At 35.5% G+C, this 22,565-nt stretch overlaps 1 protein-coding gene across 1 annotated transcript in view; it reads left to right on the top strand.

Moving 5' to 3' along the window:
- LRRC9 (leucine rich repeat containing 9) overlaps positions 1-22,565 on the top strand; it is a 108,967-nt gene that overhangs the window by 12,270 nt on the left and 74,132 nt on the right. Inside the window, exons 8-14 of the mRNA XM_049770250.1 lie at positions 1,233-1,429; positions 2,133-2,264; positions 8,014-8,190; positions 8,495-8,612; positions 18,334-18,466; positions 20,035-20,157; positions 21,300-21,415. Of these exons, the coding sequence (XP_049626207.1) occupies positions 1,233-1,429; positions 2,133-2,264; positions 8,014-8,190; positions 8,495-8,612; positions 18,334-18,466; positions 20,035-20,157; positions 21,300-21,415 (996 nt within the window). The remainder of the gene's footprint in view (positions 1-1,232; positions 1,430-2,132; positions 2,265-8,013; positions 8,191-8,494; positions 8,613-18,333; positions 18,467-20,034; positions 20,158-21,299; positions 21,416-22,565) is intronic.

Genomic DNA, 22,565 nt, shown 5'->3' on the forward strand with positions numbered 1-22,565 from the left:
TAGAGAAATTGGGATGATTTATACCTTATCAAAAATAAATACAATGGGAAAAAATACACTTAGAAAAACAGGGAAAAAAAAAACACTCTGTTACCCAGAAGAAAGCTGGCATCCTGATTTCAAACTTTTAGCCTGAAGAACTTTGAGAAATAAATTGCTGTTGATAAGCCAAAAATACTAAAAGTTTATCTAGATATATAATTCTTCATAAACAGCAACCAGATAAAATTATTTTAGGTTTCAATTTGGTCTTGGATATGTAAGAAAAATTTAGAATTCACACAGAACAAATAGAATCAGGGAAGAATAATTTGTTTTAAAAAACGAATTGTGATTAAAATTTATCCTATGGGATTTCATTAATATTTTCTCAAAGTAAAGAAATAGAAAAGATTAATTGCAAGGAGCACTGCTTCAGGGGTTGAAGCTACCATACAGTTGGTGGGCATATTTGCCTTGCACTCATCTGACATGGGATCTGTCCCTGGCATCCCATATGTTTGCTGAGCCCACCAGAAGTTACTGCTGAGTGCAGAGCCAGGAGTAACCCCTGAGCACCAATCACCGAGTGTGGTTCAAAATTAAAAAAAAGAAACGTTGCTTCAGTCTGATCTGTGTTTTTAAAATAACAATACTTATTTATTACTATTAATTGTTAAATATTTAATATCACACATACATATATAACACCATAATAACTAATCGTTATTAATTTAATTATTAATGATTTTTTATTATTTAGTCACAGTGACTTACAAAGTTATTCCTAGTTGTTTCAGGTATAAATACAGTTTTTCAGCACCTAGCCTGTCTCTAGAGTCAACTTCACTCCACGAATTCCATCCTTTGCTTCCCACCTCCCAGCCTGACTTCTTGACAGATACATATTTAAGTTTGGTTATTGTAGCTTGTATCTCATGCTTTTAGTTCATCTGACTCTATAGTTCAGGGAGAACCAGCATAACATCTCTTTGCCATTCTTCTTGCTCCTGTTAACCTCTAACTCACTGCTTGTAATAATAATTGGTATTACAATACAAAATGATATTGATGAGATTATTTAACCTCAGAGTATCTTTCACTTGGTCAAGAGAAATTGGCTAACCAAGGTTGTAATTACATTCCTATAGAGTCTGGACTATTGCCTAGGTTTCTGCCTTGTTTATTTACATTAGCTATATATTTCCTAGAACTCACTAAAAAGATTTAACTGTACTACATTGATTTCACAGATGGAACAAGAAATGACGGAACTCAGGGGACATGTCTACTGGCACAATATTAAATCCAATAGTAGTAAGGTGTCTGTACTTGAAAAAACAAAGAACTATGAAACTGAGACAGAAGACTCATTGCCTCAGAAGAAGATATTGGCCAAACTAAATGCCTTGAATGAAAGGATAGCATTCTGGAACAAAAAGCTAGATGAGTATGTTTAATGAATTATCTAATTGTTCGAATTTGAAACATGAGAGAACAGAATGTCCTAGGTTTTCAGTTGAACTCACTTTTCTTCTTTGGAAGTGGAAACAATTTTAATAATGAAGGAGAACATGAAGTGTGTTTCCATTTCAATTTCTGGTAGAAGTATACATTCTTGATTCAAAGAAAGCATATAGTTAGATAACCGTACATTCTGCCTTGGTTAATTTTAGCCACTTCACTGCTTTTGCAAAGTAAAAAGTTTTATATCTAATACTTATGTGGAAACTTGTCCAAAAGTGTTGAATCTCAACTGAAATTATAAAGTAGTATGGCTTAATGAGTGTTTCTTTTAATTTACTAGGTATTACGTGAATAAATTTAGTTAGCTCTTTGATAATACTCTATTAACAACTTGACATTTATTTGGCTCTTGGTCCTTTATCGAACTCTGCTAAGATCCTTATAAATAGGTGTTTTGCATTTATTTCTCAACGAAGTCTTTATTGGGTGTAAGAATATTTATTACAAGTAGTAATATTGCCATTTTACTAAGAACTTTCAGCATATAAAGGTGGTGACTTGCCTAAATACTCAGAACTAAAATTGGTTACGTCAGTATTTTTATATTCACTTACTCTGATGTTAAAAAATTTGAGGTAATGTAATTTTTTACATCACTCTAGTAGCTTTATATTTTTCTTAAGTAGAATTGAAGCAGTTCATCATATGGAAGTAAATCAGAAGAAGAAAAGTCATAACTTATTGGTCTCATTTTTGTTAACTGAGTTGGAGAGTGTGGGAAATATCCACTTTGAAGAAGGCACACGTTCTGATGACTGGTAAATCTCTTTGAAATTTAGTCATATACTGAAAAATTATTTTATCAACTACCAAGGTAATCAATGTTTAAAATCTTAAGGTTCTCCATTTTTAGACATTTCTAAATTTTTAAGAATTTAGAAATTTTTACCAAATATTGACTCATCCATTTAACCATTTATATATTTCTCTTAACATTGCCATGAAGTAGCCTCAGTCACCTACTGGGCCTTGAGAGGTAGTACAGATGTTCATCCTCTGACCTTGACTGAGACTGACTAGATTCAAATTCCTAATACCACATATGGTATCTGATGCACCATTCATTAGTGGTATTAGTAGTCACTCCTGAACACAGAAATGGGAATAGTCTCTGAACACTGCAGTGTATGACAAAAAAAAAAAAAGAGAAAAAGAAACCTTCTAATGGCATTTTATTACCCTTTACTCAATATAATTTATAAAAGTTTATGATAATTACTAATTTATTCACATTAATCTGTTTAGTTTTGGGCTTCATATAAATTCTGGATTCTATTATATGAGAAGCTAAAACTAAGGAGTACCAAAGCAAAAATAATAGCAGCGGGTTGCATATTTCATGGGGGGATGTGTAGCATATTTTCTGTGGCTACATAACAAAGTCAAAGAGCTATTTAAGATATTTAAGCTATCTAGAGCTATTTAAAGTCAGGGTGTGCATAGCCCTATGGGCTAAAATGAATTTACATATATGTTTAAAGCAGATATTTGGGGAAAAAACTTATTTAGAAAAAAATGGAGAGTTAAACTGAAACAGGAAACAGGCATTCAAACCAGAATGAAAGCCTAGCAAAAGGAAGTGTTGCTTCAACTAGAAATGAAAACAAAATACAATTCTAAATTAAAAAACACCAAGATATTTAGAAAAATAATAACTACTTATCTCTTTCACATTTCAGCTCTTATTTTTTCAAAAGTTAGAAGTTAATGAACATGCTTAAGATCATCCTAAATCTTATACATAATACAAACTCTGTGTTAAAAGAACTTAAGAAACAAACACATATAGCTTTAGAATGGACTTGGCATTATCTCCCTGGGATATTATTTTACTTGCAGTCAGTGTTGAAATAAAAACTGATTCTTATGAATTAAAATGCAAATTTTCAGGAAGTTTTTAGAAAGAAAAGTGTGGGATTGTTAAGACCAAGTCCCTGATTTCTATTACATGTGGCTCTCCCTTGTGTGAGTCAAAATTTTTCAGTGATAGGGAAAACTTTAGTGGGAAACTATGAGATATTCTGTAGTGAAGAGAGAAACTTTTAAAAACATCTTCTGTATCAATAAATTCCATTTTCCATCAGTTACCACTATTTTCTTAATCCAATATGTAATTTTTATATAAAATATATAAAGAATATTCCTCTCAAGTCTTATATAAATGAGGCCCTTGATTTTTTTAAGTGCAAAAGTTGAATGGAATGTCTCTGCAGAGTGCATGGAAATGTTTAATCTTCCACTTAAGTGCAAACAAATTTTTTTATTATAAATGCTATTTATGTCTTTTATGTTATTGAAACATAATTAGTAAATTAGTGGCAGGAGACAGGATATAAAAGCAAAATGGAATTAAAAAAGCTATTTAGGTAGCACTGTCAGCCTAATAGCCTTGATGGATTTTGATAAATATAGCAGTTATTTGGTTGCTTTTATTTTATTATTTTATCTTGGATTTTTGATGGGGACATAGTCTGCAATTCTTGGAGTTATCTACTCTTAGTGCTGTACTTGGGAGACCATGCTGTGCACAAGATTAAACCTAGGTCTGCATGTAAATCATGTGCTTTACCCATCTGTCCTGCCTTTTATTTGGTTTTAATAATGCCCCTTGAGGGACCGACGAGGTGGCGTTAGAGGTAAGATGTCTGCCTTGCAAGCACTAGCCAAGGAAAGATCGCGACTGTGGTTCAATCTCCCGGAGTTCCATATGGATCCCCCCAAGTCAGGGGCAATTTCTGAGCACTTAGCCAGGAGTAAACCCTGAGCATCAAATGGGTGTGGCCCGAAAAACCAAAAAAATAAAAATAAAAAAAATAATGCCCCTTGCACTATTTTAAGGAGAAAATAAGATTAAAAATTTTACAAAATTTTAAGAACATTTTTCCCTTTAATACACTACAGACTTGACCACCTTAGCTCTGACCTCTTATGTATGCTAAGATATATACCAAGTTTGGAGAGGGCGAGTATAGCAGGTAAGGTGCTTGCCTTGCCTTGTCAACCCTGGCTTAATCATCAACCCTCTGTATTTCCCCCACAAACCAACCGGGTCATGCCAGAAACAGACTCTGAGCACTGACTGCTGTGTGGTGCCAGGACCATATGTGGTGCCTGGGATTGAACCTAGGTCAGGCATATGAAAGACTCGGTCTTTCCAGCCTTGAAACATGGTTTTCCAATAGGGCCTTTGCACCTGATGATATATATACTATCTTTTGAGCTTTCCAGCCTCTACCAGTGGTCCTCAAACTATGGCCCGCGGGCCACATATTGTATTTGTATCTGTTTTGTTTCTTCATTGCAAAATAAGATATATGCAGTGTGCATAAGAATTCATTCATAAGTTTTGTTTTTACTATAGTCAGACCCTCCAATGGTCTGAGGGACAGTGAACTGGCCCCCTGTTTAAAAAGTTTGAGGACCCCTGCACCATTCTTGACTTCATATCTCCTTTAATCTCCATATCCATAGTTAGGTCAAGATCCGTTTGTTTTCCTCACTAATATCTCTCTCAGGTTCTTACTTACCTCTGTATTGTGACTCCAGTGTCCTGCACCATGGACCCTCAGAACTTTCCCATCAGACTATGGCTACAATATTTAACTCAGTGTCTGCCTGTGTAGGCACTTGGTCTTTGCTTATGAATCAGTAAGAAGACCTAAGTTTCTCATATGTTCCCTACTAGCATGCTTCCTAGACTGTTAAAAACAAAACAAAGGCCTCATCTAGCAATTTGCCTTCCAGATCACATTCTAACTCTTCACCGTGACATCTTGTCCTTCACTCTGTGGTCTCTAAACTTTTCTAGCTCCTTATCAACCCCCTTCAGACTCAGCAGTGTGTGCCTCACGACTCTTAGAACATTCCAGGCGCATCACCATATAAGTGGTTTTGTTTGTTCTATTATCTTCTCCCAGAATGCCTTGCATCCCCCTTTGCCCTCACTCCATCATTGCCTGTCAAAATCTTCAAGGCCACCATGGAAAGCCATTCTTTTGTGAGAGATTTTCTTGTCATCTCTATCCAAGTTTTTTTTTGCATCTTTATAGTACTGAGTTGTGTCTCTTGTCTTAAACACTTTTATAATTTTTCTTATAACTACCATATTAATTACTGTTTCTTTGGTTTATAAACTTAATGAAGAGAGAGAGTGCATTCAATCATCTTTGGGTCTTTTTTGCTTTATTCACTTGCTCACATTCTTTTACCTGAGCATTTACTATGGCCCAGATTCTATGCTAAGAATAATTCAAAGAAAATTTGCATCTATTGTGGGAGACTATAATAACAAAATCAGTAAGTTCTAGGATAATTGTAGGTTTGGAAAAGAGCATTTGAAGTAGAATGGGATTTTTAAAATGGTTTCTAAAGTGGGAAAACATGAAGGATATTTTTAAATAAATATTTTACTTAGGAACTATAAGAGAAGGAAATAAAAATGTCATAATGTAAAAAAGGAACTACTCTTCCCAAATTGAGATGCAGGCAATCGAAATCCCAATTAAGAATGTGCCAATAGGGGCGAGGGATAGCACAGTGGTAGGGCATATGCATTGCATCCGGCCAACCTGGGATGGGCCCGGGCTTATTTCCCGTATCCCATATGGTCCCCCAAGCCTGACAGGAGCAGTTACTGAGCACAGAGCCAAGAATAAACTTTGAGAGCTGCTGGGTGTAACCCCCCAAAACAAAACAAAAAAAATGCCAAAAGAGGCTTATTGTGCATATTTTTCTTGTTATTATTATAGTTTAGGTAACACTGTTATGATAGTGTTAACATATATGATTTTATGTACACAGTTACTGCACCTTCACTACCACCAAAGTCCTCAAGATCTTCCATCACTGTCACTTCTAGTTCGCTTCTCTCTCTCTCCCTACCCAGTTTTGTAATCGAAGGCCTTGCAAGCGTTTGTCAACAGTTGGTACTGCCTTATTTTGATATGGGAGGAGAAATGTGGCCGCTCCTAACTGTACCACTTCATTCTTTGCCAGTAAGAAAGGTAGATAGCTGCTATAAAAAGGAAAAAACTAAATCTAGACACAGATGTTTGGAAGACATCATCAGGAAGCTCACCTCTGATCCTTGTTCATGTTTTCATTGATTTTGCATTTGAGAAGCAAAAAATTCATCAAGGGCAAATTTATTCCAAACAGAATCATTTAAATTCCTTCCCAAATCAATCCATTTTGAAGTCTCATCTTAAACTAAATTGTGTGCAACTCTAAAACCAGGATTATTTTGAGTATGGTCAGGTGAGGGCAGCAGAGAACAAGACTCAAATTTTGTTTCTGAGTGCATAGCAACTGGCTCGTTCTTAGCTTTCTTTTTCTCTGGAAAGTCTTACGTGAGGCTTATTTTAAGTTGTCCTCTGTCACCTCCTTACTAAAAACCTTTCTTTATAGCATGACTTATGCCTTTTGGGGCCAATTCTCTTGGAATATGGCTCAGTGAAGTAGGGACCCAATCCTTTTCATTTCTGCATCCCTAAATATAAAGTTATTGCAGTAATTTAATAGATAGGATACTGATTTGGATTAGGGTAATTAATAACAGTGGTAAAGAATAAAATAGATCATAGCCACAATATATTTTAGATGTCAAGTCCAACAAACTTGTTAACTAGATAGAAATAGGGGAGGAGGACAGTTTGTTCCCAGGCTTTGGGCCTAATTTACTAGCTAGATGGTGACTCCATATACTCAGATGAAAAACACTAAGGAGTGTGTTTAGGGGCATGTTTTGAATTAGTTTTGGAAGGTCTATTAAATTTATAAGTGAACCTGTTTGATGTTGGATATTCAAACCAGAGCATATCCAGCTGAATTGGGTAGAAAGTCGCCGGGGAGGTGTTGGGATTTTTCAGTACATATTACAAGTCATATAATCTATTTATACATAATGACTAATGAAGTAATCTAGGGAAGGGCTGGAGAGATAATACAGAGCATAAAGCACTTGCCTTGCATGTGACCTTGCAAGAACCAGTTAGGTCCTTGGTGTACTACACATTGTTTCCTTAGCACCCTCAGGAGTGACTTCCTGAACACAGATTAAGAAGTGTCCCCTGAATACCTCAGGGTGTTACCCAAAACTCCCTGCCTTACCCAGAAAATATTTTTCCTACTAATAATGTTTATTGAAATATGAGAAGAGGCTCCTTGGTCAGCTTAGCACTAAGAAGTCTATCAAAGGAAAAGGAAGCATCAAAGAAGACAAAGAATAATCAATAAAAAAGAGGCCAGAAATAATTTCACCGTAGTCATAAAAGTGTTTCAATAGTGAAAATTTCCCAACAAATATTTCTCAGCCAAACCAAACATGTAATATTTGAGTATATATCATAAATTATTGTTTTATGTCTAAAAGCATTTAAAAATTGGAATAAACTTCTATATGACATCTTTAGCAAAACAAAATATAGAGTATTTTTATCAATAAGTAATTACTTTCTTCACATTTTTAAGGAAACTTGTTTTTTCTGTATATTATATGTTCTCATACAGGTTTAATGCATGCTATGAATTGATTCTATCACGTTTTTGTGCATGGGACTTCAAAACTTATGGCATTATGGGAGTAAAAGTAAACCGCATCATTAAAGTTAACAACCGTATTTTGAGACTAAAATTTGAAGAGAAATTTCAAAACTTTTCGGACAATGAATATGTGAACAATTCAGAGTAAGAAATTTCCTAAGCAACATTTTGACATGGCTTTATTTTATAAAAATGTCTTTTAAAGTCTAGAATATTATCAATACATCTTTGTAGTAAGTATTTCCTTAGCATGCCTCACCCTTGACTAGACTGAGAACCTAGTTTATCCACTTCCTCTTTTTGAGACTGAAGGAGAGTTTTAATAGCGATGCCTGAATGTCAGGTGTAGTGGGAAATATTTCAGACAGAACATATGATTGTTCTTTTCTATGTCTAAGCTTATTTGAAAATCAATTCTCAAACATTTTTTACCTCAATTATTCTTAAGGAACTGTCAAAAGATGCTGGAATGCCTATTTTATGTTTTTGAACCTGAAAATGCAGTGAAGAAAAAACACCTACTACAAATACTTGAAAAAGGATTCAAAGACAGTGAAACAAGCAAGGTAGCATAAAATATTTAGACTAATGCTCTCTTCCTAATCAACAGGACTCTCTACCTTTAATTAAGCATGATTTCTCACTCAATCCTTTTGTTCCTATTCATAGGACACTTCTATTCACTATTTTACCAGAAAATAATGCTATCAGAATATATAAATCTTTCTTCTTTGCATTGTCCCTAAAGTGTTATTTTATATGCTTATCTATAAAGTCTTTCTATGCATTTACTATTTATGTAGTAATATTTATGTAGATGATCTAGAAATCAATTTGTTTACTCTGTTTTAAAATCTTCAAGGTCTTTTCCATCTTCAAAGAACATTCCATTCAACACAGCATTATTTTCTAGCTAGCATGCTATTTTCTCTTTTCCTTTAGTGCCACCATTTCTTTTTTTTATATATATTTTATTTAAACACCTTGATTACATACATGATTGTGTTTGGGTTTGTCATGTAAAGAACACCACCCATCACCAGTGCAACATTCCCATCCCCAATGTCCCAAATCTCCCTCCTCCCTACCCAACTCCCACCTGTACTCTAGATAGGCTTTCTATTTCCCTCATACATTCGAATTATTAGGATAGTTCAAAATGTAGCTACTTCTCTAACTAATCCCTGTTTGTGGTGAGCTTCCTGAGGTGAGCTGTAACTTCCAGCTCTTCTCTCTTTTGTGTCTGAAAATTATTATTGCAAGAATGTCTTTCATTTTTCTTAAAACCCATAGATGAGTGAGACAATTCCGTCTCTCTCTCTCTCTCTCTCTCTCTCTCTCTCTCTCTCTCTCTCTGACTTATTTCACTCAGCATAAAAGATTCCATGTACATCCATGTATAGGAAAATTTCATGACTTCATCTCTCCTGACAGCTGCATAATATCCCATTGTGTATAGGTACCACAGTTTCTTTAGCCATTCATCTGTTGAAGGGTATCTTGGTTGTTTCCAGAGTCTTGCTATGGTAAATAGTGCTGCAATGAATATAGGTGTAAGGAAGAGATTTTTGTATTGATGTGTTCCTAGGTTATATTCCTAGGAGTGGTATAGCTGGATCGCATGGGAGCTTGATTTCCAGTTTTTGGAGGAATCTCCATATTGCTTTCCATAAAAGTTGAATAAAAGTGGCATTCCCACCAGCAATGGATAAGAGTTCCTTTCTCTCCACATCCCCGCCAACACTGCTTGTTCTCATTCTTTGTGATGTGTGCCAATCTCTGGGGTGTGAGGTGGTACCTCACAGTTGTTTTGATTTGTATCTCTCTGATGATTTGTGATGTGGAGCATTTTTTGATGTGTCTTTTGGCCATTTGTATTTCTTCTTTGTCAAAGTGTCTGTCCATTTCTTCTCCCCATTTTTTGATGGGATTAGATTTTTTTTTTCTTGTAAAGTTCTGTCAATGCCTTGTATATTTTGGAAATTAGCGCCTTGTCTGATGGGTATTGGTGAATAGTTTCTTCCACTCAGTGGGGGGCTCTTGTTTCCTGAGTGCTATTTTCTTTGAGGTGCAGAAGCTTCTCAGTTTAATATATTCCCATCTGTTAATCTCTGCTTTTACTTGCTTGGAAAGTGCAGTTTCCTCCTTGAAGATGCCTGTAGTCTCAATATCCTGGAGTGTTTTGCCTACATGTTGTTCTATATATCTTATGGTTTTGGGTCTGATATCAAGATCTTTAATCCATTTGTATTTTACCTTCATAGATGATGTTAACTGGGGGGGGTCTAATTTCAATTTTTTGCAAGTGGCTAGCCAGTTGTGCCAACACCACTTGTTGAAGGGGCTTTCTTTGCTCCATTTAGGATTTCTTGCTCCTTTATCAAAAATTAGGTGATTGTATGTCTGGGGAACATTCTCTGAGTATTCAAGCCTATTCCACTGATCTGAGGGCCTGTCTTTATTCCAATATCATGCTGTTTTGATAACTATTGCTTTGTAGTAAAATTTAAAGTTGGGGAAAGTAATTCCTCCCATATTCTTTTTCCCAATGATTGCTTTAACTATTCTAGGGTGTTTATTGTTCCAAATTAATTTCAAAATTGCCTGATCCACTTCTTTGAATAATGTCACGTGTATCTTTAGAGGGATCGCATTAAATCTGTACAATGCTTTGGGGAGTATTGCCATTTTGTTTATGTTAATCCTGTCAATCCATGAACAGGGTATGTGTTTCCATACAAAATGTCCATCTTTGTCCCTTACAACTTTCCTGAGTATAAAGTTTGCATCATCTGATATTAGTATGGCCACTCCAGCTTTTTTATGGGTGTTGTTTGCTTGGATAATTTTCCTCAAGCCTTTTATTTTGGTCTATGTTTGTTCTGACTATTCAGGTGAGTTTCTTGTAGGCAGCAGAAGGTTGGATTGAGTTTTTTGATCCATTTAGCCACTCAGTGTCTCTTAACTGGTTCATTTAGTCCATTGACTTTGAGAGAAAGAATTTTCCTGGGATCTAATGCCATCTTTATATCGAAATTTGGTGTGTCTTTTGGTCGGTCTTGTCTTCAATTAGGTCTTTCAGTTTTTCTCTTAAGACTGGTTTTGAGTCTGAGCTGTTGTTTGTCTGTGAAACCATGTATTCTTCCGTCAAACTGGAAAGTGAATTTTGCTGGGTACAGTGTTCTAGGTAAAGCATTCATTTCATTCAGTCTTGTCACAATATCCCATTACTGCTTTCTGGCCTTGAGTGTTTCTGGTGACAGGTCTGCTGTAAACCTCAAGGATGTTCCCTTGAATATAATTTCCCTTTTTGATCTTGTTGCTTTCAGAATTCTCTCTCTATCTGTGGGATTCATCATTGTGACTAAAATGTATCTTGGGGTATTTTTTCTGGGGTCTCTTTTGGTTGGTACTATTCAGGCATGCAGGATTTGATTGCATATATTCTTTAGCTCTGGAAGTTTCTATTTAATGATGTTCTTGACCGTAGATTTTTTTCTGGAAATTTTCTTCCTGGGCCTCTGGGATTCCAATGATTCTTAAATTGTTTCTGTTGAGCTTATCATAGACTTCTATTTTCATCTGTTCCCATTCTTTGACTAATTTTTCTATTGTCTGTTCATTTGCTTTAAGTTTTTTTTTCCAATCTCTCCCACTGTATGGAGTTGTTATTTATCTCATCTTCCACAGCACCAATTTTATTCTCAGCTTCTGTTACCTTGTTGGAGAGCTTATCCATTTTGCCATTTAATTTGTTTACTGAGTTTTTTTGGCCTATTATTTGACCTGTTATTTCAGTTTTGAGTTTTGTGATTTCTGTCTTTATATTTTCTTGGTTCTTATTAGTGTTCTGTTCAACTCGATCCATGGTTTCTTTGAGTTCTTTGAGCATCTTCCGTATTTCTTATCTAAACTCCTTATCTGAGAGATTGATTAGTTGGCTGGCTATTTTCTGGTCATCATAATTGTCATCTTCATTTTCTATGTCTTATGCTAGCCTGTGTTGTTTCCCCATTGCCACACTTGTATTGTGGGTTTTTCTACGTGTTGTGGTGGTATTCATTGGCTAAAAGATGTGTGTGGCCATGCTCCTCTGGCTCCGCCCTTTCTGGTTGGTTCAACTTGCCTCCAAGGAAGGGAAGCCCTCTGTGGATGAAGCCTCACACAGGATCAAATCTTAGGCTCGAGCACGCAGCAGAGAAGACAGTCCAGAGATAAATGCTGGGCTTCAGTGATTCAGCACAGTTCTTAGTGTGATTTTTTTCTTCTTGTTGCAGTGGCATTCTTTCATTAGAAAGAGCGCATGGCCATAGTGAAGCAGAGCAGCCATGCTCTTCTGGAGCCTCTGGGAGAGCAAATTTTCTGGGCCCTTTTCGGCCCACTCCCAAGAGGTTCAGGAGACAGGACAGGAGACAAACACACAGGCAGCACTCACAGTTTCTCACAGTCGGGAACCGCTGGGCAGGTATAGATTTTCCCAGCCTGACGTTCCGAAGTACTGCTTATAGCCGGTTTTCACGTTTGGAAGCAGTTCCTTGGCATTCTGGCGCATGAATGAGCCTCTGGGAGAGCGAATTTTCTGGGCCCTTTTCGGCCCACTCCCAAGAGGTTCAGGAGACAGGACAGGAGACAAACATACACAGGCAGCACTCACCAGTGCCACCATTTCTTTTTCCTACTTCATTTTTCCAACTTTTCTGCTGATAGTTCTTTGTTATCAATGTTATTCCCTCACTCCAAAATGTTCAGCTTTCTTGCCTGTTTTGTGAGGCAGTTAGTATAAACCAGTGCCTCCTAATCTTTTCCACATCATAGCTCACATAAAATTAAAATGTCACTGCTATTGAGCAGCTCTCTGACTTTACCTCTTAATTGCCTTTTTTTTCTGTACAATGAGAATAAGAACCACTGTGAATTTATACTACAGTTTTTCTATCCAGTTTTCTGTTCTTGGACACTTAGGTTGTTTCCAGATTTTGACTCTTGTGAATAGTGACACAATGAACATAGAGATGCAAATCTTTTTTTTCCGTTGTGTGTTTGGGCCCTTGTGTATATTTCAAGAAGCAGAATTGATAGGTCATATGAAAACTCAGTTCCTAGTTTTTTTGAGAAACTTTAATAGTATTTTCTAAAAAGGTTGGACCAGTTGGCATTTCCATCAGCAGTAAATGAGGGTCACTTCCCACCCCCCTCATCCATGCCAACACAATGACTTATTCTTTTAGATTTGTGCTAGTCTCTGTGGTGTGAGGAGGAAATCAGTGTTGTTTTGATTTGCATTTCCCTCATGATCAGTGATGCAAAGCATTTTTTCAGATGTTTTTAGCCATTTATGTCTTCTTTGAGGAAATTTTTGTTTTGTTTAGTTTTAAAACAATTTATCTTAGATATTAACCCTTTTCAGATGAGTGCTGGGCAAATATTTTCTCAAAGTCTTTGGGGTATCTTTATATTTTGGTCCCTGTTTCCTTTAAAGTACAGAAGATTCTTATTTCTATTTGTTCATCTTGTTCCTATTTGCTTAGCCAATGGCACTGAGTACTTAAAGATGCTTTTATCTTTAATGTCATGGAGACATTAAAGCCAAATATCTTGATAGGAGACATTCTGTTTCTGTAATTGTAGGTTTGGACTCAGTTTTAATATCAAGGTCTTTAATCCTTTTTTTGGGGGGGGGCCACACTAGGCAATGCTCAGGGGTTACTCCTGGCTCTGCACTCAGAAATCGCTCCTGGCAGGCTTGGGGGACCACATGGGATGCTGGGAATCGAACCCAGATCCATCCTGGGTATGGCTTGTGCCAAACATCCCACCTCTGTGCTATCTCTCCGGCCCCTTTAATCTATTTTTATTTGACTTCTCTACATGGTGTTAGGAAGAAGTCTGACATTTTTTTTTTTTTGCATGTGACCAACCAGTGTTTTCATCACCACTTGTTATTCAGGCTATCTTTGCTCCCGTTCATAGTTTTTGCTCCTTTACCTAAGATTAACTGACCATATATCTGAGTATCTGCCTCTGGATTTTAACTTCTATTCCCTTGGTCTGGGAGCCTCTACTTATTACAGTGCTATGCTGTTTAGATTGGCTTATTATGGCTTTGTAGTACAGTTTGAAGTTGAGGAGAGCAATGCCTCCCTTATTCTTTTCCCCTAGGATTGATTTCACTATTGAGGAAAGTAAGAGTTCATATTTCATAGGAGTTTTAAGAATTTGATTTGTTGCTTTCTAAAATGCCATAGTAATGTTTTTTGATTGTAACATTTTTTTTACGTGTTCATGCTGTTTATTATGAGGAAAATACAAGTCAAAACAACAAGAAACCATAGCACACCAGTGACAATAGCATAAATAAAAATGATTACAAACAAAACAACCTATGTTGGTGGGAATATGGTAACAAAAGTAACCCTTTTCACAATTAGTGACAATATTATCTGGTTCAGACTCCATGGGGAAACTGTATGGAAATTCTTTTTTTTTTTTTTTTTTACAAGTACAACAATTTTAACCAATGGGAGCATAAACACATTTTGATGGCGGGAAGGATAAAGAGGAACCTGGCAGGATGGGGGGAGGGGAAGCAAATTCTTAAACAAATAGCTAATTGATATTTACACAAATACAATTATTTGTTTAGCCTATTTTTCATTTAGATCTATCTTTTGTGCAAGCAATAAGGATCATAATTTAAACTTTACAAAAACATATCTATAACTACATGCTTGAGAGCAGTTACAAAAACAGGTTCCATGGAAAGGTTAAGGCATCTGGTTAAGCCAGATTCTTTGTGCTGAGCTAAATTTATTTGCAGAGTTTTCTGTTGGTTTGGGGCTATGCAAACTTTTGTGGCTTGAATCAGGCAGGCGGTGGAAAATTCATTCAGAGTTCCTTTGATATGTGGGGTGCTCGATCTCCCACATCTCCCCCTGTTTAGTATACAATATGGAAGGGACAGACGTGCCTCGGTGGACTGGCCACACTGGGTGAAGAGGTGTGGGGCTTCGGTGGACTGGCCACACTGGGTGAAGAGGTGTGGGGCTTCCAGTCACCGCATCTGCTACCCTTGAGTCAGTCGTTTCCAAAGCTTGGCAAGGCGCGAGCACACAGATTGAGGTCTATGCGCCAGCTCCTCGATAACTTCAAACTTAAGTGGCGGAGAGTTGGCAGGAGGGGAGATGTCAGGTGTCAGCTGGTCTTCTGAGGTGCATAGTTGTTGGTACAGAACCTTTGAGTCCTTTCTGGTTGTTTCATCCACTTGATTCTTTACGAAGGTGGTGAGTTTGCGAAAAGCCCAAGGACCAAAGGAAACAAGCAACATAAAGCCAATGAAGGGCCCCAAAAAGGCTGGGAGCACTGTTGTTATCCATGGAGTGGTAGAAAACCAATTTTTGTACCAGCTCTCACTCTGCTCTATATCTTTTTATCTATTTACTAAATTATCCTCTATGTGTTGAATGCTATCTCTAGCTAAGCCGAATTTATTTTAAAAAGCAACATTTTACTCTAAGGATGACACAAATTCCCCCCCTTCCTCAAAAAAAATGTTAATTTTGAACCACGGTGGTTATTCTGCACTCTTTGCTAGGAAATCAACAATAGTGTAAACTTCTTTAAGTTTGTAAACATTTTTAGCAACAGTTATAAGGCATTAGCAGATTCTAGAGTATGAACCAATGAATAAATATTTGTGCTTACACCAATAACACCTAGGCCTTTTAATAAGGCTAGGGTGATGGCAGTGTTTGATTTTTGTACTGCAGCGGGGGAGAGACACAAGATTATATTTAAGAGGTAATAAGGCAATTTTTGATCTAACAGTCAATTTAGGCATTAAAACAACCAAAACACAGTGGTACTAGGACTAAAGAAACAAATGTAAAACAATGGGGGAGATAAACTAGTGAAACAGGCAAAAAACGTTAAATTGGGGGCAATCATGAACTGAAAGGAGAAATCAACGACAAGAATTTGATTACAATTTTAGGGGGAATCATATTGGGTACCAAAAGGCAAAGTTCAAGTTCCACCACCTGTTCCAAGGTGATGCCGAAGTGAGGCTTGGGGCTGGATTGCAGAGCGAAGGGGTCAGAGACAGGCAGGGGGTCGCCAAAGCAGAAGGGCGGTTGAGATGAATAGCAGATAGGCAGGGTCAGTGATGGTGGAGGCGTTGACCATCTGCAGAATGAGGTTCGAGAATGAGGTTGGAAACTGGACCAACAGGTTTGATGGTTAATCTAGGCATTAACAAAGCTAATAGTCATGATAAGCAAGAAACATTTTAGTAACAATATGGGGAGAATGTCCAGTGGAGCTGGGGGCTTCAATGAAGATGGAAGTGTTATTAACCACAATGGTTTGATTGCAAATAGTATTTGATTGCAAATAGTAATTTGCAAATAGTAATTTGATTGCCATAGTAATTTTATTGGGATTTCACTGAAACTGTGTAATAATTGGAGGGTTATTGCTATTTTGACAATATTAACCCTCCAGATAAACAGGGAATGTGTTTCCATTTTCTCATAATGTGTTGAAAATGGAAATTAATCACAAACAGAAGCAAGAAAAACCTTAAATTCTTGGAAATTAAACAGTTCACTACTGAACAACCAGTAGGTAATAGGGGAAATCAAAAAAATTCTATAAATAACTAAAATAAAGATATGAGATACCAGAACATAATGGACACAGAAAAAGCAGTGTTAAGAATAAAGACCATAGCAACGCAAGTACACATTAGCAAAGAAGAAAAGGCCCACAAAAAATAACCTAGCAGCACAGTTTAAGATCATAGAAAAGGACCAACAAAATGAGCCAAGATCCACAACTTAACCTTATTAAACTGCAGTGCTACCAAATTAGTTTCAGATCTGTAAATTCTGGACCGTATGGTCACTTGCAGATTATAGCAGTGAGACGAAAAAAAAATTTTTTTTTTTTTTTGTGGTTTTTGGGTCACACCGGCAGTGCTCAGGGGTTATTTCTGGCTCCAGGCTCAGAAATTGCTCCTGGCAGGCACAGGGGACCATATGGGGCGCGGGGATTCGAACTGATGACCTCCTGCATGAAAGGCAAATGCCTTACCTCCATGCTATCTCTCCGGCCCCGAAAAAAATTTTTTTATAGTAGTGTTAGTCCAGTAGTATTACAGAAAATCTGATGGTAAAATTATATATTAAACTCAGTGAGCCTAAACAGTAACGTAGAAGGCTCAACTTGAACAACCAAAGCCCAGTAAAACCTTAGACACTAACATTACTAACACCCTGGAGAGCAGATAATTATTTTAGATTACCCTTGTTAATCTAAGTTTTGGTAATTTCATTTGTTTATTGTAACAAACACTATGAAGTAAATTTGTTTGTGCCTGCAGGAGGCAGGCTATAGTGATGGGTGTGAAATTGGGGACACTGATGAAGAGAGGGTCACACTGCTGGTAGGATTGGTGTTTGGATATTTGATGCCTCAAAAGACTGTATTATGAACATCCTGGTAAATAATTGTGTTATAATAAAAAGTATTAAAAGAAGGAGAATTATAATAATCTGAATTATAAATGAAAGGAGAGACATCACAAAAGATACCCCAGAAATTCAAAAGATCGTCAGATCTTTATGCCACAAAACAATAAAACCCAGGATAAATGGATAAATTCTTGGACTCTTATAAACTCCCCAGGTTGAACCAAGAAAATGTAGAACATCTGAACTGATCAGTTACTACAGAGGAAATTGAATTGGTAATCAAACCTCCTCCCCTCAAAAAAAAAAAAAAAAAAAAACGCAGGCCCAGATAGATTAACTATTGAGTTATTGTGAATTTTTAAACAGGACCTACTGCCCATTTTCAGGCTCTTCCAGGAAATCAAAGAAACAGAAACACTTCCAAACAGTTTTCAGTAACATACGATTGCTATAAACAGATTTAGGTACAAAATCTACAGCTTTGGATAAGCATGCAAAATGAAGGGGTAGAATAAGAATAGGTGAATTTATATAGCTCCTGCTTCACAAATATTGTCTTGATTTTAACTTTTTATCTATATCACTTTTTATAATTTATTTGTATAAAAATTAAAATATGTGAGTTATTTTACCAAATAAAAATTTTACCTTCAAGTTATCTGTGATTTTTCAGTGAGTCTAAACCTGCATTTTCTTTGCCCAGATATATAAACATAAAATGTCAAAACTAACCATGCTTTAAAAAAAAAACAAACCATGTTAATGTTAAATTCTTACCAAATATTTGGAAAAATATTCATTGCCTTTTCTTAAATAGATACCTCTCAAAAATGAAGGTGTTGTTCTTGCTAACAGCCTAAGTATATGCGAATGTCCTAGAATTGAATTTCTGATGCAAAAGCACAAGGATGAAAATAAAAGTTTTCTTGAGCATGAAGATTTTAGACATGGTAAGTAACATGTACAGTAGTTTTAAACGTTTTTATTCTATTATGGATGCATTTATTGTTTTCATAATATTTTGATACTCAGTTTTAACATCCTAAAGATTGCTAAAACTTTTATTTGGTCTTGTATCTGACTTTCTATTTGTTACTTTAGTAACAATAGTCTATCAACACTTCCTTCAGTGATTATTATATCAAATTAATAGTACGAGATCCATTTATTACTCATTTAATTCTTGAAGTCGAACTTATATGAAATAGAAATTGTTCATAGTCATTTTGTTCATTAAGTTGTGTCCTAAATAAATAAAATGTTTATAAGTGAGAGTAGGTTCCGTATTATAAATCTAAAATGTTTCATTCTGAACAAAGTTATATACATCTTGTAGTAGTTTGTCATTAATGATAGTTAACTATTTTAACTAAAATATATAATTAGTTAATATTTTAATAATAATCAGAAAATAAAATTACTACACTTTGAAATAAGACTTTTTTTTTTGATTTTTTGTTTTTTTGGTTTTTGGGTCACACCCGGCGGTGCTCAGGGGTTACTCCTGGCTGTCTGCTCAGAAATAGCTCCTGGCAGGCACGGGGGACCATATGGGACACCGGGATTTGAACCAACCACCTTTGGTCCTGGATTGGCTGCTTGCAAGGCAAACACCGCTGTGCTATCTCTCCGGGCCCTGAAATAAGTCTTACTTGAGAAAAAAAACATTTGCTTCTTTTTTCTCAGTCTCCATTCATATATTTTAAAATATTTCATTGTTTTTCTTTAAATCCATTTTTAAATATAAGTGCCAAAACCAGTCGGAGCCTCCTTGTTTATATTATATAACTTAGTCTAAAATATTATCTGTTATATTCATAGAAATTAGAAATTATTATTTCAGCTCCTCCTAAAGGCACTTTGCGTTTAAAAGATCTGTTTCTTAAATATTGAAAAGGAATAAATGCTTGTTTATTCAGTATTTATGTGTTAAATAGTTCCTAATGTCTCAGCTATGTATGAAATACTGATGTATAGAAATGACTTTTATCCAGGTACAGTAGAGTTTTTGGTGGGTTCTTTGTTTGGGAGCCAGATCCAGCAATGGTCAGAGGTTTCTCCTGGCTCTGCACCCAGGAATTACTCCTGGTAGTGCTTGGGGGACCAAATGGTATGACAGAGATTGAACTCAGATTAGCCATGTGCAAGGCAGCCTACCCTGTTATGTTTCTCTAGCTCAACTTTGTTTTAAATTATTTATTTAAAATATTCCTAAAATCTTGCTTTTCTATAAATCTTTTACGTCATCACATATTATATGTAGATTGTAATATGTATTATTAATACTTATGGTAATCTATAATATGTATTTAATATTTCCAACAAATACCTATTTTGATCAAGGACTGTGTTGTGTGCTAAATATAAATAAAATATAAAATATTGTTGTTGCAAATTAGAAATTATGAACTCTTAATCTGTATCATATAGTAATGTCTGTCTGATAAAGTAAGAAAGTGATATTGGAAAATTGCTAAAATGAATTCTAAAACATTTGTTTATGTTTTCTTATGCTCAGGCATCCTCCTCATTACAAAGGTTTTTCTTGGCCAGTGTATTCAAGCTTATGAACATGACTCGGTCAGTCGAGCCAACTATCCAAGGGCCAATTCAGTGTTTCTTCCTCAAAAAGTTTTACTAAGTATGTCTGAAATAAACAGAATTGCATATTTATCTCTCTAAATACAACATATTTGTATTTAATGTATTCTTACAGTTTAATTTATATGTTAAGATTATTTTAAATTTACTATAAAACTATTTCTAGCTATTAATGGGGTTCTATTCTCTATTTCGTTGACATCAATATACCTACATTTATAAGCTTTGCTTTGGGATCATGGTGATGCTCCTGGCTTTGGAATTAGACCAGGGTCAGCTCTGTGCAAGGCAAGCATCCTACCCACTGTACTATCACTCCAACTCCAAAGAACTTTCTGATATTTTTATATTTAATGCATATGTGCTTCAAAGGATAAAAAAACTTAACATAAAGATTTTAAAATAATAAATAATATGCTTGTCGAAACTGCACAGCCAGGGCCAGAGAGATATTAACAGCATATTGAGTGATTATCTTGCACAAGCCAATCTAGTTTAGATCATAGGCATCCCATAGTGTCTCCTGAGCCCTCCAGGAGTGGTCCCTGAGTACAGAGCCTGAAGTAAGACTTGCCGGCTGTGACCCAAACTTTAAAAAACAACCTGTATAGCCATAGATAACCATATATTGAAAAGGAATCACAGTGTTTAAATAAAGATAATAAAAATGAATTATGAAAAAATTATCATTAATAAATACGGATGTAACCAACCCAAAAAGAAAAGGAAAAGGAAAAGTATTTAGGGGGAAAGATAGATAGATAGATAGATAGATAGATAGATAGATAGATAGATAGATAGATAGATAGATAGATAGATAGATAGATAGATAGAGATAGAGATATATAATTAGGGTCAAAGAGATAGCGCAGGGTTTAAGACACTTGTCTTGCAGGTGACTGACCCCAGTTGTATTCCCACATTGCATGATCCTTGCTAAAATGAATTCTTAAAACACTTGTTTGTGTTTTCTTATGCTCAGGCATCCTCCTCATTACAAAGGTTTTACACCACCAGTGCAACCCCTGAGTACCACTGAGAGCAGCTTCTGAGCCATTTGTTGTTTATTATTTATTGATCTGATAAGAATAAAAATATTAATTTGATTATGAAGAGTGATTTTTCTCTTTTTCCTTTTTAAAAGTTTTTTTTTTCTTGTTTTTGTTTTGGGATTTTCTCCAGATTCTATCGTTGGACCCAGAAACTGTGATTGTCGCATTCGGCACTGCAAGTGGTTTGTCTTTGATCACGACCTTGTTTTACCAGAATATGTTGTTGAATTTGAGTATCTTACAGTGGTAAGAATGTACTTTTAAAACTTGAATTTTTAAAATGAGAACAGAGAAGTAATTTGAAGTCTAATTGTGTTATGCCATGTTTAATATATAGGTAATTATTTTATTAAATCTTAATTTTTAAAACAAACCATTATGCAATCTATTTTATCATGCAAATATATTATCTTAACAGTCTGTGGCTATGTGAATCAGAAAAGATTGAAACCACATTGCAACTATATAGAGTAAATAGGAAATTCTGATTTTTTTCAGTTGTACAACCATTTTATTCACAAACATTCACTGTCAATAGTTTTACAGCTTTGCCTTTAAAGATCTTTCTTTAATGTTTAAAAATTTTAGAAATAACTGCTACTATATACATTTTACATAATATGAGCTAGTTCTAAAGTTCTGCTATCTTTTTCTTTCAAAAGGTCTTGCACATATTTTCACTCTAATACAGATAGATCTATTCATTGTCCTGATATCTATATCTGATACCTTGACAGTTTTGAACAATAATTTGACCATTATAACTAAAATCATATACAATAATTTGACTTTCTATTCTATATAGTAATTTGACTATCCTCTTGTTGATAACTTATGGCATGTCTTGATAACACTTCTAGATTTATTACTATCCAATGGTATTTTTCGTATAAGATATGACTTAGTAGCAAACTGCATGCCTCTCATGTATGAAATTCTGGGTTTGATCTAGGATCCCATAAAAATAATGACACATAAATTAATAACAGTAGTTCATTGAAAAATTACTATAGATGTATATTTATACATATATGGTAATTTCTCAGCAGGATAGAGTTATAGAAGAATTAGATGATTCAAAGGTATTTGCACTTTAATTTTGATAGATTTTATTCATTTTTCCTACAAAGATTCAACCATTTACAAGTCTCAGTGTGAGTGTTCAGTTTTTTATCCTTAGCAATATATTACTATTCTTTTTATTAATAATAATAATATTAGGCTGGAGAGATAGCACGGAGGTAAGGCGTTTGCCTTGCGTGCAGAAGGTCGGTGGTTCGAATCCCGGCATCCCATATGGTCCTCCGAGCCTCCGGGAGCAATTTCTGAGTGTAGAGCCAGGAGTAACTGCTGAGTGCTGCCAGGTGTGACCCAAAAATTTATTATTATTATTTAT

Source organism: Suncus etruscus, chromosome 3 (genome assembly GCF_024139225.1).
Source record: "Suncus etruscus isolate mSunEtr1 chromosome 3, mSunEtr1.pri.cur, whole genome shotgun sequence".
Taxonomy (NCBI): Eukaryota; Metazoa; Chordata; class Mammalia; order Eulipotyphla; family Soricidae; genus Suncus; species Suncus etruscus.